Source organism: Hetaerina americana, unplaced genomic scaffold, assembly GCF_022747635.1.
Source record: "Hetaerina americana unplaced genomic scaffold, ioHetAmer1.1.p SCAF_5, whole genome shotgun sequence".
Lineage (NCBI taxonomy): Eukaryota > Metazoa > Arthropoda > Insecta > Odonata > Calopterygidae > Hetaerina > Hetaerina americana.
In genome coordinates this window covers 33,544,820-33,561,314 of record NW_027287095.1, presented here as the reverse complement: position 1 = coordinate 33,561,314, position 16,495 = coordinate 33,544,820, and the positions used below count along the sequence as shown (strand labels likewise).

General features: G+C 40.9%; 1 protein-coding gene across 1 annotated transcript in view; it reads left to right on the top strand.

The window, feature by feature from the left end:
* smog (G-protein coupled receptor 158 smog) overlaps positions 1-16,495 on the top strand; it is a 113,490-nt gene that overhangs the window by 74,474 nt on the left and 22,521 nt on the right. The window contains exons 6-8 of the mRNA XM_071591832.1: positions 2,351-2,661; positions 13,129-13,270; positions 13,517-13,610. Of these exons, the coding sequence (XP_071447933.1) occupies positions 2,351-2,661; positions 13,129-13,270; positions 13,517-13,610 (547 nt within the window). The remainder of the gene's footprint in view (positions 1-2,350; positions 2,662-13,128; positions 13,271-13,516; positions 13,611-16,495) is intronic.

The following is a 16,495-nucleotide window of genomic DNA, read 5'->3' as shown; positions in this document are numbered from 1 at the left end:
CGTTGAATTGCTTGAGTGAGGACCGATTTTCTCTCAGTATTCATCTAATGTAGCGCACTATTTGTTGAATAATCGCCATTTCCGGTCAAACTACATCTGGTCGAGGTTAAGAGTCTTCATCTACGATTTTTCATCCACTAGCAATTGAAAAAAAGTGTACAAAATAAAGCTGAAGGACGGAAAATAAAGTTGAGTAACAATTAATATATTTAACTTCCTCAGAATTGAATATCTTCCTGACAATCCGGAAGAAAAGGATAATGAAACACAATATAGCCTCAAATTCCGCGACGGTCACTAAGATGGGAAATCTACAGACGCGAATCATACTCCTCACTCTTCACATCAACTCTTGGACTCTTCGTAAGTATCGGAATCGTTATCGACAACAAATTTATCATCGATTTTTGTTACTTATTGTTCCGAACTTTTGGGTAAATAACTATTCTCCGGGGAAAAGCTGTATGCTCTCTCTCTGCATACTTTAGATGCAGCATCCTCGCGATCTACTGACAACTGGGAGAGGAAGGGCAAAATAGAGAATCGGCATGAACAAAATATGACTCTGAGAGTCTATGGGTCAGAGTTCTTCGTCTTTATCATAAAATCAATTTAGTATAATTGAATTCTGCTTATTGCGGTTCTCACCCCCGTCTCTTGGCCTTCCATAGGACTGGAAAAGCGCCTTTAGAATGAGCCTCGTCTTGGAACATACTCTTACAAATCTATTTCATTTCTCCCGAGGTCTTAATCTCTGACCTGTTTACCTGGGCGTAAAATGAGTTTCTGGAATGCTCCAGTTCGTGAGACACGTTCCTTTGTAAACCATATAACCTACTCAGCCCCGACACAAGGGCGATCACCACGGGCGTTGATGAGAGAAACCTAGCGTAAAGTTTTGGTTTGCAAAACATAGAGCGAATAATTTTAAAAGTACTCTGAGCGCTCACGTCGTATATAAGATATATCTGGTCCAATAGTATAAAATACGTCTTAAGATAAATACAAATTAACGCTTGGCGCATTTAAAATTGAGTGTGACAGATATGCGATGAGAAATAAACACACGAAAGGAATGTGATGAGATACTCAAGAAATAGGAAGTTAAAGATAAATAATAAAATTGGGGGGCATAAAAAAGTAAGGTGGGATAGTTCATATAGTTTGGAAATATTCTTAAGGAGTGTGGGCTGAGTGTTTGGGGTATTGAAAGAAGAATTGCGTTAGATAAAGGTTTTACAATGAGGAGTTGATGGCAGGCATCTTAAGTAAAGACTTACAGAAAAGACTAACGAAAAATTTAATATGAAGCAAAGTTTTTTGTGACTCAGGAACTTGGTCGAGGCGAGAGGTTAAGCGCGGATTGGAGGCTTTTGAAATGATGCTGTGGAAAAGAATTAAAAAATAAAATCTACAGCAAGGAAAACAAACGATGAAGTTAAAGACATGGTAGAGAGACGGCTGTCGAAATAAAGTCAAGGAAGCCAGTAGAAGTGGATGAAGGATATATTGAAATGGCAATGGGATGCTGAAGATGGTGACAATCGGTAGAATTCTAGGAAAGCGAGGCGGAGGGAGAAAAAGGAGAGACACTTCAGATACAATTAAGAGAATTAGAAAGTATGTAGAGCTAAAGAAATAATGTGTTCGAAGCATTCCGAACGTTGTTTCATGTTTCTAGATTTATCTAGAAAAACTTTTATGGCAAAAAAATTTGCGAATTTGCGCCGAATGTTAACTAAAAATAATGGGTCAAATCTGAACAAGGGAGATGCGGAGCAGCAATCCATGTTTTTATTCGATTACGTGTGAATCCAAATATTTTTAACACCTGACGGTCATTTAAATGAGCTTATAATTCAAATTTTTGTCTCATCATTCGAGGCCTTCATGAAATTGAGTTTCGTTATTGGCAAGAAAAATTTTATTTGTGGAAAATCTGATAGCCAGTGAAGTGTTTCGTTAAAGCTCTTACACTGGTATTTCAGTCACATAGGTATAAAAGATGACCTCGTGAAATCCATTTCATTCAATTTCAGATTATTCATAAATAAAAATCCGAGTTGTCATTAAATTTTATTTATAAGCGTTAATTTTGATAATTTTCGGAAATAATAGTAAATATATCTTTTTTCGATTGTTAAACCGTGATTTTGTGCCATAAAACTATTACAAGCATTGAAATTCCCACTTAGATGCTTAAAATAGTAACATTTAAGAATATTGTTGACAAATTCAACTTTTAAAAAAATCATCGCTGCTGTACGCGACCCAATACATTTTGTATACCTTTTGTATCCGCGTCGTAATGATAATTTATTCGTCTCTATAATGAATTCCATCTCAACAGGATCCTCGTGGAGTTCCGCACGCGGAAGGCCCACCGGTGGGTGCTGAGGGACAAGGACCTCCTGCGGTACCTGATGGGGATGGCGGCGGCAGCGGCCGGTTACCTGGCGGCCTACACGGCCACCAGCCTGGACTTCTCGCTGCGCCAGAACCTCAGCCTGTTGGCCGTGGGGACGGCGGGACGAGGGACTGCGTGGGACACGAGCCCCGAGGCGTTAGAGGGTTCGCAGGGCGATGAGGGGGAGGACTACATCAAGGGCCTGCCTTTCCTCTCGTGCAAGACCCTCTGGTGGGACTACGTCACGCAGATCGGTGAGCGATCCAACGGTGCGATGAAAAGAGTTATTAGAATCGAAGAGTTCACCATTGACGCACGAGGACCAATCTAAGGTCAATTTACCATAAAAGACACTATTTCTTTATTTTTATTCATTATTGTTTAATTATTTGAAAAGAGTCACGCTGTCGAGGATGTGTTGCTTGAACGAAAAGGAAATAAATTTAACAGATAAGAGTGATAAAAATATAATGCAAAATACACAATAAGTGACCCAAAAACTTTATAGAAATACATTATTGTTACTATCGTCATTTTCAAATTTGCATAATTTTTTCCTACTGAATAGTATTGAATTGTTTTTCTTTCTCTTTTTAATATGCTAGCTTTTTGAATGGTGTGTTCATATTGTTGCTTTTTCAATATTTTAGCAATCGTGATGGAGTTAATGGCTGCAATTTATTAACGAGTACAACTGCTGAATGAAATGATTAATGAAGAGGTTTATAGAACAATTAAGTAATGACGGCCGTACGTGCTACACAAGGGAGAGATAGCCGGGCCACTCAAATCACAACGATAGCAAACCAGGTGTCGGCTTATCATGAACTATTTTACGCCAGTTTTTAATAATCTACCCTCATACAGCTCCGAGAACCTCTAAATAGATAGTATCCTACGTTGACAAGTAAAAATGAGAAAGCGAATAAAGGAGAAAGGATGACCCATTGTATGAATCGCAACAAATCTCGGGATTTGTGTCCAGCTCACCAATTAAAACAGTAAAAATGTTGGCAATATATTTGCGCCTCATTCATCCAAAGATAAATTTCAGAAAAGTAATTGGAATTACTGAGTTTTATATTTTAATCCTCGTCCAAAATTCCCTCAATTACATCAACTTAATGGTTAACACAGAAGAATCGAATTAAAATTGGTCATAATAATTAAGATCTTCCACAAAAATGTTTCGAAAAAAATTATTAATATTGTGAGAAAAGATAAATTTCATTAAAAAATTCTCAAGTATGACATAATTTCCACCTTATTTGTCTTTTAAATTGAATAATAATTTAGCTTGACAAGTAAAATTCACATGGAAAATATAGACAGTTATCAATGCTTTAAAAGGGAGAAAACGCATTTTTGACGCGGGAAAATGGTGACCTAACATGAGAAGGAATACTTAATACTGACGTAAAAAGTTCTACGGTCATTAGTGAGAATTGATCTATGAGAATTTGGAAATTGAAATGCTTGTGTTAAATCTAATAGCCAAATCGTACTCAACTTTGCAATCAAAGAAATGAAGAACATATACAGATATATACAGCCAGTTATTTGTATCTAAGTAGCAAAATATCATTTCTTTAGGGAGAATAGTGTATTCTAATTATCTTCAAAAATACTCACTATACCGCATTAAAGTAGTCAATATTTTCCACTGACCTCACTGTTTATACTGACGATTACGAAGCTTAACTTTCTTGAATTGGATTTATTTTTTGCATATAATTATATTAATCATTTGAACAAATAGATCTGAATGATAACCTGGATATTCTAATTCATTGATAGAATTATCGAAGTCAAAATTATTCATTCAAACATCAAGAGTCAGGAAATTTTGACGATGTGATTTTTATAAAATTTTATACGTTTGAATTAAATCCATAAATTAACTTTCCTCCTTGAATAGATTAAGTATCCATTATAATCGTAAATTTCGGAAACAACCTTAAAAAAAAACATTAAATATTTTTGACCATTTGCATTGATTAAATCAACTTACTCCTGCTCTCATTGGAAAACATTTAACCTCTCGACCACGGAAATTAACAATTTCCATTGTTGAAAATCTCATTCCCTCCGTTCGATAAAAAAAATCAATGAGTATATTAATTCAGTACTCATATTTGAAATTAATTTCCAAAATGAGTAACCGTATTATATTTTTTGTGTATGGTTTGTCCTGAGAAGTGAGTTCATGTATCAAGCATCTGAAATAATTTCAAGCTACGCTGCGTCCACTGGAAATAAATTCCATTCTTGTTATTTTCCAAGAAAAGAGGAGGATTGAAAAAATATTATTGCAAAAAATTCTTTTAAATCTTCATAGAATTCACACCCTGACCGCATTCAAAGGACGCACACCAAAGTTTAGTTTTCTAGATCACTTAAATCCTAAAACTACGTAGCATGCAAATCTGCTCATTTCTTTACCACTAATGAGGAAACATGACCATCCCATTAACCCACTCCATTCTTAAAAATCCCATCCCATCATCCAATAACGCCCATGAGAAAAAATATCATCCAACTCTCGTGCTTACGCTATTACATTTACATTTTCTTCAAAGTTGAAGTACGATTCATTCATATCACATTCAAATATTTCCACTATGGATAATGGATAACCTTGCCTACGGCCCTTTCAATAAATGAAAAGCAGTACACTTCATGATACTAATCCTTTATTATTAAGGCTCCCGCGACTTATCTGAATTATTCATTTTGCTCTGCGGCACTTATCTTGTGGTTCGTTTTGCGAAGATAGCTCTTTTTTGGGCTGTCCTAGTTTTCAGGTTGAAATAAAAAGAGAAGTCATTTCGATTTGGAGAGTAATTCCAAATATTAGTCGACATTGAAGATTGAGGAACGGTATCTGTCCGAAGAAATATGGTGGTAAAGGGTTTTTAATCATATATGAAACGTTAAAGAAAGGTAGAAACCCCTGAAAGATAAATAATAACTTCAGCAATGAGAATCGTGCTGCAATTTTGTATTTCACAGCTCTCAGGATAAATACAAGCTCATCTAAAGATTTCTAGCAAATGCCAACATATCAATTGCTCTGCCCAATGGGCCACCACATCTCATATAAATTTAAGAATAATGTCACAATATTCCGAATCGTATTTGGGTCCTACTCCCTCAGTCAGGTCCTTCTCCCCTGCGATATCTAACGCGTTGTAAGAAAGCATTGCCACGAGTACGAGTGTTATATCCCCCTGCCACATACCTTTTTGGTGGCTCGCAGGGTATTGATGTAGATGTATATGTCGATGGAGTTTTGCAACAGGCAAGTTTGAAGGAAGTAGGTTACGTGGTCATGTTGAGTGAATGAAAGAAAGATGGTCCATCTAACTGTTATAGTATGAGGGTAGAGTGAATGTTTTGAGGACAAGTGGTCATCAAGAAAATCATGAATAGTAGAAGAGGCTTTTGATATACGTCTCAAGAAGAGGATATAATACATTTATATGAAAAGACAGGATATAGACGGCGTCATCATGCAAGGAGAGGTTTGTGTTTAGTAAATTAGCAAAAGGCGTAAGTTCTCAGAGATGTCTCAAAAATAAATCTTTTTTTAATATTGCATAAGACGAAGCGTATGAAGAGTACACGCACGTGTGATGGGTCATTGGATTTTTTTTCAGAATTTCCCGAACGCACAGCTTCAAAGCTCTCAAATAGGACGAAAAACTGAAAATTACGAAAAATCGCAAATAACTTCTAGCATTCATCCGTTGAAAAGAAAAACAAAAGAAAAAAGTGACAGCGCTCCCAAAATTGCGTAACTCAATTTCAGACAACCCGCTACCCAACCTCACCTCACGCCCTTGCGAGCACACTTTTATAATTCCATCATCGTTCCCCACCCCCCTGCAAAAAAATAATAAACTCAGATCGGCTCGAAAGATATCCAAGCCGAAAAATCGCCCCCGATTCACTCGCCGTCATATTCCACAACATCGCGTGGTCTTAATTATTCCATCCCCTTGCACCTCCTTTTTTTATTGGCCATCACAACATTTTTCCCCATGACGTCGGTCCCTTGATCCGTCCCACCTGACCGTTTGACACAGAAACAGTAGATCCAAACAAACTTTGACCTAGATGAAGCGACACAGCATCTGCCGATAAGGCGTCCCGCGAGCTTTAAAAAAAAACCATTGTTTCGGGATGGGTTGCATGCCTAGTCCGTTACCTAATTCATCATCACAACGGCGGGGAAGGGACGGATGTGCCGTCCCTCTTTTTTTTTCTTTCAGTTTGAGGGAAAATAAATAGACACCTGGGCGTCACGGACTGGTGGACAGGGGCTCCCGCGTCGCCCACGCCCCTTCGCCCCCGATTCCCGGACCCCAAAAACTCCTCACTCTCTCCCCTCCCTCCCTCAGTTAGCCACGAGGCGCGCGGTGCTCTGCGCCGAAAGGGGATTAACCGAAACATTAAAAGAGCACAAAGGGTTCAATGGGACGAACGGCGGGCACGTCGAATCATGAGCGACATCAACTATGAGTTGATGTCGCTCATGATATCTGCGGACAAAAAAATTAAATATACGCGAACTAAGGTGGTTCGGCAAGCTAGGATGGATGGATGAGGCATCCACTAAAGCCAAAGCCCGTAGGAAATGAAGTTTGATCGAGAGGTCGATTCCTTTCCGTTTGCCGCGTATATGTCCCTTTTAATCTGAAATTATGATCAGTAAAGTACAGCTCCTGTCCATCGCTGAAAAAACACCGAGGTAATGTCCTCGCATGCTAACCAGGAGGTCGAAGGTTAGTTTCTCGCCTTTAGTAGGTTATTATCCGCGTATTCTTGGATGTTTGATAATGCTATTGTCCTTATTTCATGCTTACACATCGATGTAAAATGCCAAAGTTTGGCTGTTTCGGATTAGTGCTGAATATTACGTCAATCCACTCGCCCTTACTACCAGAAGGAAGAGGCGTAGCGGCTTAAGTAAAATAATTGGGAGTCTAACTAACGCCAGCCCCATCATAGGGAGAATGAAAAAATAACACCAATGCTAAAAATCACAATGTTCATTAATTGCTGGTGACATATTGCACTCTACCACACGAACTCCGAGCGCCTTCATGGGTGAGTGGTACATGTGTAAGTTCTGATAACCTGAAAATCACACAATGTACATGTAATCTGATGTTTCTAGATGTTTTATCCGGATTCAAACGTCTCGCGTTGTGAGTTACCCAGATTGGTTTCAGCAGACGAATAGACGTTCGTCTGCTGAAACCAATCTGTAACTGTAACCAAAAGTAACTCACTCGTCTACCACGCCGTCTTTTCTGAGGAAAAAATTTCTCCCGAAGCGAGAAAATTAGCTACAAAAAAAACGCGTACTCTAGAAGAATGGACATACCTCTATGAAAATTCTCGCTAAAGTAAATTATCGGGATAAGAAATATCCATGAATACATATCAATCTTCAATCGTCAATCTTCCCCCTCGCATCCCAATCACTTTATAGAAGTGTTTAACAATTTAAGTCCGTTAAATCTTCGTTTGCAAACAATTTCTTCCGCGGGATTGTTTTCGCTCAGCATAAATTAAATGCATTCATTATGGCAAGGTTTTATGAGTAAATTCTTAGGTTAATTCTCAGTTGAAACGAGTCAACTTCAAATAAAGTCCTTCTTGAAACAATTTTTTAAAAACTGCGCATTGATACATCATTATGAACCATGAACAAAATCCGTCATGTTTATAAAATTTACGGAACGCTTATTTGAGTCCTTTTTGGAACTTTAGGCGGGAGAGGGAGCTCTACCGATTCCTCTCATTCTATAGAAAAACAAAAACTTATACTTTGGTGGTTGAGAGTGACCCCTCCCTTACAATCACTCCAATGGGTGGGTTGTTGTTGATTTATTATGTTTATCTCAAATGCGATGCCAAACGTGTTCGGAAAAAATTCTTTTCATCAAGAATGAGTGGTAATTTATTCAGTAGTCGTTAGTCAACACCTGATTGATTATAAAGGGAGACTGCGGTTATTTAATATTTTGACTCCACAGCATTAGGACTAGTAGTTGAAAATCTCAATACACAGCACACGACTGACGAAGAAGATCCACCTTTTCACTTACAGTTAACCCTTGAACAGAGAGACGATGCAAGCATATGTCTCTTCGCTATTCCGTTATGACAAAATATTTTTATTGCAATAATAAATAACCAACCACAACATCAGAAAAAAGTAGTTAACGTAGCGGCATATTCGCATGACTAGAAATGAATTCTTCAGCGGAAGTAAATACAACTCTTGAATGACCATTTATTTAGTTGTGACCTCAAATGACAGACGCCCCACCCCGAATGTGCAGAATGCCGAAGAATAATTGTCAGCTGACACTGTAATTTTCTCCTTAACCTCAAAAAAATACATTTGATAAGTTTACGCCACATCGGTGCCAATTCTTTCATAAAAAGGTACTCGGGTGTGAATCCTCGATATTTCCCAAGATTCCTCGGGCGCGACGCGACGTCCTTGTATTTTTTTAAGTGTCGAGCGACTAAAAAGGTATTCCCCATTCACTATTTCGCTTGCTTGTAAAGAAAAGCAGTGGGCTACTGTTTCTCTTCCTTTCGTTACAAAGCACTAAATTTGCAGGGCGATATGGAAGGGATTTCCGTCATTCAAAATCAAAACAAAATTTTTACAAGTACACATTACACTTTCATTTTACATCTAGAGTGTATTTAAAATCCAATTACATTTATTTGATCGCCTTGGCTTCTTGAATAACTGAATTCTGTTCTAGGATGCTGAAGTCGGCAGAAATTTCTGAACCAACTATTGAAGTGTCCGCGTCAGTCAGTAGTTGCATGACAGATGCTGAGCTGTGCGTTTATTTTTTAGCCCCTGGAATATATTAAGGCATTCTAGCTCCTCCCGCAACTTGTTAATTTTGGGCCAACAACCCCGATAAACAGTATTTAGCAGGTGGTTCTACGTTGAGCAGTGTTCCCCACAACAGTACCTCTCTAATGCGTAATGTAGTTTTGCGTACCCGATCCATTCATTCGAACGCATGATGCGCAGCCAGGGATCAACGGAGGGCCAACTTTCGCGTCAGTTACATTTATTTTCAAGGGGATTAAATGTCCGCGCACCCAAAAATTCCAGTTTTGAGCGAAAAGATTTGTCCTTTTCCTCTTGTGTATTGTCTATTTCTCCTTTGGTGGGTGAAACAGCCCCCTGACGCCATCTCTTGGCTAAAGAATCGGGGCGTTTGGCGACATTAGACCCACGGATCTCAGGGTAAATTACGTTTCCTCGATAGCTGCCTTGATAGCAGGACGTGCCTGTGTTCACCGAGTGTCTAAAATCGCCGGCGTCCGAGGCTTCGGTCGCCGGGGTTTGGAGAGCGGCACTGCCGGACTCTCTCGGAAATCGAGGTTCCGATCGTGTTTTGTTTCGAGCGGCGGTTGACCGCCTAGTTCATCAAGAAGCGCGCAGTTTGACTCTCGACTTCTTCCGCCGGGAAGGCTGTACTTTTGTTTTGTTTAGTGGATCAAGACTGACCTTGACTCCTGGTGTAGAGCTTAGGCTCCTTTTGTTTGCTACCGCCGTGTGCGTGTGGCGGGGAGGGAGCGTTCGTGAGTGTTTTATTTCCCTTTAAAGTGCTCGTTTTTTTTGTTGCGCTTTCCTTCTTCATGCTAGTGTGCTGAATTTGATTTCTTCAAATGGCTGTGCGCCGTTTAAACACGCTCGCCTTGCAAGTTGACGAGAAGGCGAAGCCTCCTACCCCGTTGGAGGTCCACCTCTTCACGTTAGAGTCGCTGGGCCTCACACCCGAAGAGATAGTGGCGATCCAATTTGGATACAATCGTCATTTGATATTCCTGAAGTTGGCAACCGAAGCTACAATGACTAGGATTTTAGACAATACTCCGCGGAAACTACCGTTTCCGTCTTTAAGTGACCAGAGGACGACAATAACAATTGACGAGACTTCCGGCAGCCCGTGTAATGTCAGGGTTCTTTGTCTCCCCGTGGAGACCCCATTGGAAGACATAACAGGCGAGCTCCAACGCTTTGGTAAAATACATCGCTCGTGGGAGAACAGGTGGGAGGGAGAAAATATGGCGCGGGTGCTTACTGGCACCAGGGTTGTGCGGATGACGGTCGAGAGAAATATCCCCTCGTACCTCCCCATCGGCGGCAACCGGGCCATCATCATCTATGAGGGTCAGCGCCGCACTTGCGCCCGCTGTAATCAAGAAGGCCACGAGCGCAAGACCTGCCCTCGGAACCAGGTATGTAAGAGCTATGTGGAGGCAATGACGATGCCCTCCAACCCTAACGCCGCCGTGGAGATGGACGAGCCCGAAGTGGCTGTGGAGGAGAGAGCGCGGTCGCTTCTACTCATCGAGGGTGCGGTCCCGGCTGCTCCCGTTGGTCCCCCGCATCTCCCTTCAATTGGAGGGAAATGTCAGCGGGAGCGAAAATCGTCAACGGAGGAAAGGGAACCGAAAAAGAAGAGGACAGACAAACCCAAGCTCCTGGTCTCGAATACCGTTCTACAAATGGTTCACATACCTACCACCTCGCCTAATATCACACGACCTCCAGCCCCCGTCTCCGTGAGCTCGTCAAATGAGGAGGGATGGTCTTTCGCCCCCCCTCCCCCCGCTCATGCCATCGACGCCCTCGCTACTCAATCCTTGCATCACGGGTTTCAAACACCCCAAGAACCTCTGGTGACAGGTGAGGAGGATGCATCTGATTGCGATGTTTTCCAGTCCCCAAGAGCTCATCCCTCGACCCCTTTATCATTGACTGTAAAGGAAGCGTCACCGACCCCGGAAGTCGACCCGCATACAAGTTTCCCAAAGTCAAAAATCCCACATACCCCATCTTCTTTCCCCATTAAGGACAGTCAATGTGTCGACGATCTTCCCAGCGCTTCTCAAGATACGGACCACAAGCAACTATCTCCCCTGATTTTTCCCGACCACAACCCTTCCGCAGATGAGCCCCAGTCCGCCACTCCGACCCTCCCCGAGGGTGCGTCCTACCCCTTGGCGGCCCCCAGCGGTGCTCCTTCGAAGAAGGCCCCCTGTGGAACGCTGCCGAGTTACCTGGTCTTCGTGGAGACCACGGCTGGCTCTTCCTCTTCGGACGAGGCCGGGGGGGAGGGATGTGGCGAAATGCCGCGTCCTCGCTCGTCGACCCGTTGGACGAGGCGTCCCAGGAAACGGCGAAGCACTCGTCGCCCGGGGTCGAGTCGCGACCGGAGCGACGCTAGCCACGATCAGAACTCTGGGAAGTGATGTCCGGTAGCCACCCGGTGCCGGACACACTTCGTCCATCGTTGAAGAGTTTTTTTTTTGCTGAATGACTGATTGAATCGATAATTTCAACCCTGCCATTGATAATTTCTTACAATGCATAATTTTCCATTGCTAGCTAAATTCTCCCTCCTAATATCTGTGGACCTTGTCTTCCTTTCTTTTTTTTCTTTCTAAATGTTAATGGTCAAATTCACGAGTATGCGTCTGTATGCATATGCTTATGTATGTGCGTGTGGATATGCATGTGTGCGTATGTATGTACAAGTGGATATGTATGTGGTATATGTATCATATATGTATCCATGTATACACTTATACTAAAGAAAAACATGATGTACCCATAATCTGTGACCTGATATTATGCATAATGCTAACAAACTCTGTAATATTCTGAACCGAATGAAATAATTTATATCATAGCTCAAGTGGTTAAGAGTATCCGCCCGGCAAGTGGAAAGATCCGAGGTTCGAGTCCCGCTCAAGGAAATATTTTTACTCTTGTGATCCGTTCGATTCCGCCTTCCCCACCTCTATTGTGTTCGTCCTTTATGTGTGTTCCTATCCCTTTTCCTTATATCTGTTTCTGTATATATGAGTATATATATATATATATATATGAAATTGATGATGAAATTGATGATGAAATTGATGATGAAATTGATGATGAATTGATGTTGAAATTTGTCCGGAATTGAGCGCCGTACCCTATATATATATATATATATATATATATATATATATATATATATATATATATATATATATATATATATATATATATATATATATATATATATATATAGGGTACGCGCCGTACCCTATATATATATATATATATATATATATAGGGTACGGCGCTCAATTCCGGACAAATTTCAAAATTGAATTTCTCGCCATATCGCAGTTCTACTGTAAGTCGCGATTGGCGTTCTTAATAGCTTTAGGCATCTGGTAAATAATCATAACCTCAAAATGGCCGAGATGTTACGTAGAAGTGCGGAGTACAATCGAAGAGCCGCTATTATCGAAAGTGTTCGCGCTGGGCGTTATATTTCGAAATAGTTCGATTCTGTTAGTACACTAGATCAAATGTTTACAATATTGTAGCTAAGTATTATGCTGTGGAGAAGTCTGGGTAAGTTTTCGCTAAACTGCCTAAAAATCTTATTCGAATAAACGCGTGCTTGTCCGGATTTAAGCGCCGCACCCTATATATAATGAAATAAATCGAGAGAGTACCGATCGCGACTCCCCTAAAAATTAAGCTTTGGGCTTTCTTTTATTTTAATCGCCACTTTTTTTCCCAAGTGGTCTATGTGACCATCTCTCTCTCTTTCTTACTTTATTTATTTTCCTCTTTCTCTCTCTTCTCATTGCATCTACGGCGAAAGGCGAAATGCTGATCTTGCTGTTCGGCCTGCACGTGGGCTACGCCTGCCGGAACGCCCATTCGCAGTTCAGCGAGCGGCGCTTCCTGTGTCTGGCGCTGGCGGTCGAGGCCGTCGTCTCCGCCGTCTATTACCTCCTGCTGTTCCTCCTCCCGCTCATCCTCCACCACCACCTACCGCCCACCCTCTCGGGTTACCGCTACCCCTCGGCCCCGCCCACCTCCGCACCCCCCTCCCCGACCCCCCACCCACCCTCCCCCCCGCACTCCGTCTTCCTGCAGCAGACGGTTACGCCATCTGCCTCCACCGGCGGCGCCGGCGACGGCTGGGCCTCCCGCCCCCTCCTCCTACACCTCGGCTCCCCGCCGCCCCCATACTCCCACTCCGCCCCACCACCCTTGGAGCCGGACCTTATGTTCGTCCTGGCGTTCGCCCGAAGTCAGCTATCCTCCACCGTGGTCCTCCTCCTGATCTTCACTCCCAAGGTGAGTCACCCTCTGTTTCTCCGCTCGGCGAAAACAGCGAGCCTTCGGGAGGGTGTTGGTACCCAATCCCGGTCCCAAGGCGGAAGACGCGAAAAAACAAGAAGCCGAAGTAACGGTATGTTGCAGGTTCCAATTTGTGGAAATTCATGCATAAAAGAAACTAGGCTTTCTATTTTTTCCTCAGTTTATTACTGATTATGCAACAACGATTTTCGAATTTAAAGACGTCCCCTACAGCAGGTATTGAGGAGCATCTTGCATTGCAATTAGATACTTCAGCAGGCTCCAATTTTTCGAAAACCATACGTAGCTGAAAACCGATATTATATTTGTCCACTATTATTTTATTGTGGGGCGCGGTAGTTCAGTGGGTAGAGCGTTGGACTAATGACCGGAGGGCCCAGGTTTGATTCCCTGGTATGTCACTGGGCACCCTCAGCTTCACCCAAGCTATGTGATTTTTCGGGTATCAAACCTTCCTCGGAAACCATAGGCGACACAAAAACCTGAGACTATACCCTGATGTTTGTTTTTCACACGCCTCTGGGTAAGGAAATGAGATAAGAGTAGATTGAAGGATTTTGAAGTGTGTGGGTGCGAAGAAGGAGGGAGAAAATAAAACGAACTGAAAGTAAAACAAACGATGAATTCTAGGCATGGTAGAGGATGATATGTGATGAATTCGAAGAAGTCAAGACAAGTGGATGAAGGAGATTGAGAGAAAATGGGATTCTTAGAGACAGTTATAGAGAGAAGAACGCTAGGAATGCGTGGTAGAAGGAGGAAAATAATACCCATAGTGGATGGAATTAAGGGAATTAGAAAGTGTGCAGAGTTAAAGGATTGTTTTTTCAATATGCACGCATTATGGAGTTCCAGGATATTTCTCATAATTTAAGTCAGGACTTACGAGCAATTAGCAGGGTATAGTGCCAGGATCCATCAATAACCTGCCTTAACCAGGTAGAATGCCGCTATTAATATGATGCCAAATATTAGTAACCCGGGATGGGAAAAAAAGATTTTCGTGGGAAGAATTCAAAATATCTTCCTTCCCTTTGAATTCTTGCGACAACCTCTTTTTCCAAAGATTTCAACTCAAAATGGAAAGTGTGATTGGAATCGTTTAATGATTATTTTCACCCACATCACTTCACTCGCATGTCCCCTTCCCTCACAGTTGGAAGGAAGTTGGATTTAAAGTTGGATTCTTTTTTGGGATTTTATGTAACGTGCACTCATGAAACACTCGGTTCGTTGTTGAGATGGTTAAAGCTTCCCATCATTAAAAACAATCTAGACAGTTTTATATACAGTGGAAAATGACAAAAGTCACCATTAGTTTTCAACTTATTAAATGGTTGATAAACTTCAGCGAATAGTTAGTCGACAGACAAGCGCAAAAATAAATTGTCTAAGCAACCTGAACAATGAAAAATTTTCAACACGTATTATTTTACACCTCGCTAGCGATGAACCTCATCAACTAAAAATAAAGAAAACATAAATTCAGCTCCACACTTTGTACCTTGTACCTTCCAGGATCTGAAAGATACAGATACCTGTATATGTATCTCCACGGGGAAAGTTACGTTCTAAAGAAATAAATGCTGATCGACTTTCACAGAATGTAATTAAATTATACGTAAAATAGGTCTAAATTAGATCAGAATAAGGCCCAAAGAGGTCTACATCTAACAGAGTAATTTTTCCGTATGACGGTCAGCTTCAAAAGGTATACTTTTCGTTAATTCCTAGCGCGCACGTCCGAACACTAGATCAGTGAGGAATAATCCTCTTTACTTGTGTTCACTTCTCGCAATGTTCATAAAAAATTCTCAAGAATTATGCCCCGGTTCATGATCAGTTAGGAATTCGCAACGTTTTAAATTAGTAATTAATTAAGCTCATGAAGCATACGTCCGTGAAATTGTGCAGTCACAAAGTGCCCGATTTTAGAAATAATGTCGCAAGATGATTGCAAAAACTCTATTGGAAATCTTACTACATTTTCTATGGAATTTCGTTGAAAACTATTGAATTTAAGATTACATTACATGGAAATGGCGGCATTTATCTATTAATTTTCTTGAAAATATTTTCTATAAGGGTGGCCAGCTTTGAAACGGCGTGGGGCCAACGTAGCAGTTATTTTACTTTTGGACTTCGAGAGTTACAACTTAAAGATATTTCGTGACTCAGACTCCGTTTCTTAATTATTTATCCTTTTCAGATAGATTCAAGTCGTCCTGTCACTATTGTGCAACTTGTCAACCGTCGTGAATGGCTGACACTTGTTGCTTTCGTCCTTTCTTGCCATAGAGGCTAATTATCTAACTAACTTTTGTGTCAAATCGGAAGAGAGAGTAGAAAAAAAGGCTTAAACTATTAAAATTTATCAGTTGAACTCAGAAATAAGCGTTTTCCCAGGATCGGAAGTCGAAAATGGTCCTGGTCATAACTGGAATCGAAGTATTTGAATTTAGCCCAAACCGGTTCCGTCAACTCGAGGAGATCTTATCCAAGCATGAAAAATATTATTCACTTAGTATATATATTCATAAAAATTTATTTCATTAACAATTTTAAGTTTGAAGATAATGAAGGAATTAATGTGTAGAAAAAACATATATATTTATTTATTTATTATCATAAAAAAATAGTATTTTTACGTAACCGAAGAAACATTCAGCATCAAGAGCCTTTTGTAATTAAACAAGATATCTGGGAGAAATCGCAAGGAGAAGTAAAGCTGTTGCAGATAAAAGGCAGGGAGTAGAAGGAAAAACTTTAAATGTTTCATTCCTGGCGCACACGCTTCATTAACTCATCAATGAAATTATATTGTGTATTAGGGAAAGATCAACAAAGTTTATGTGCCACAA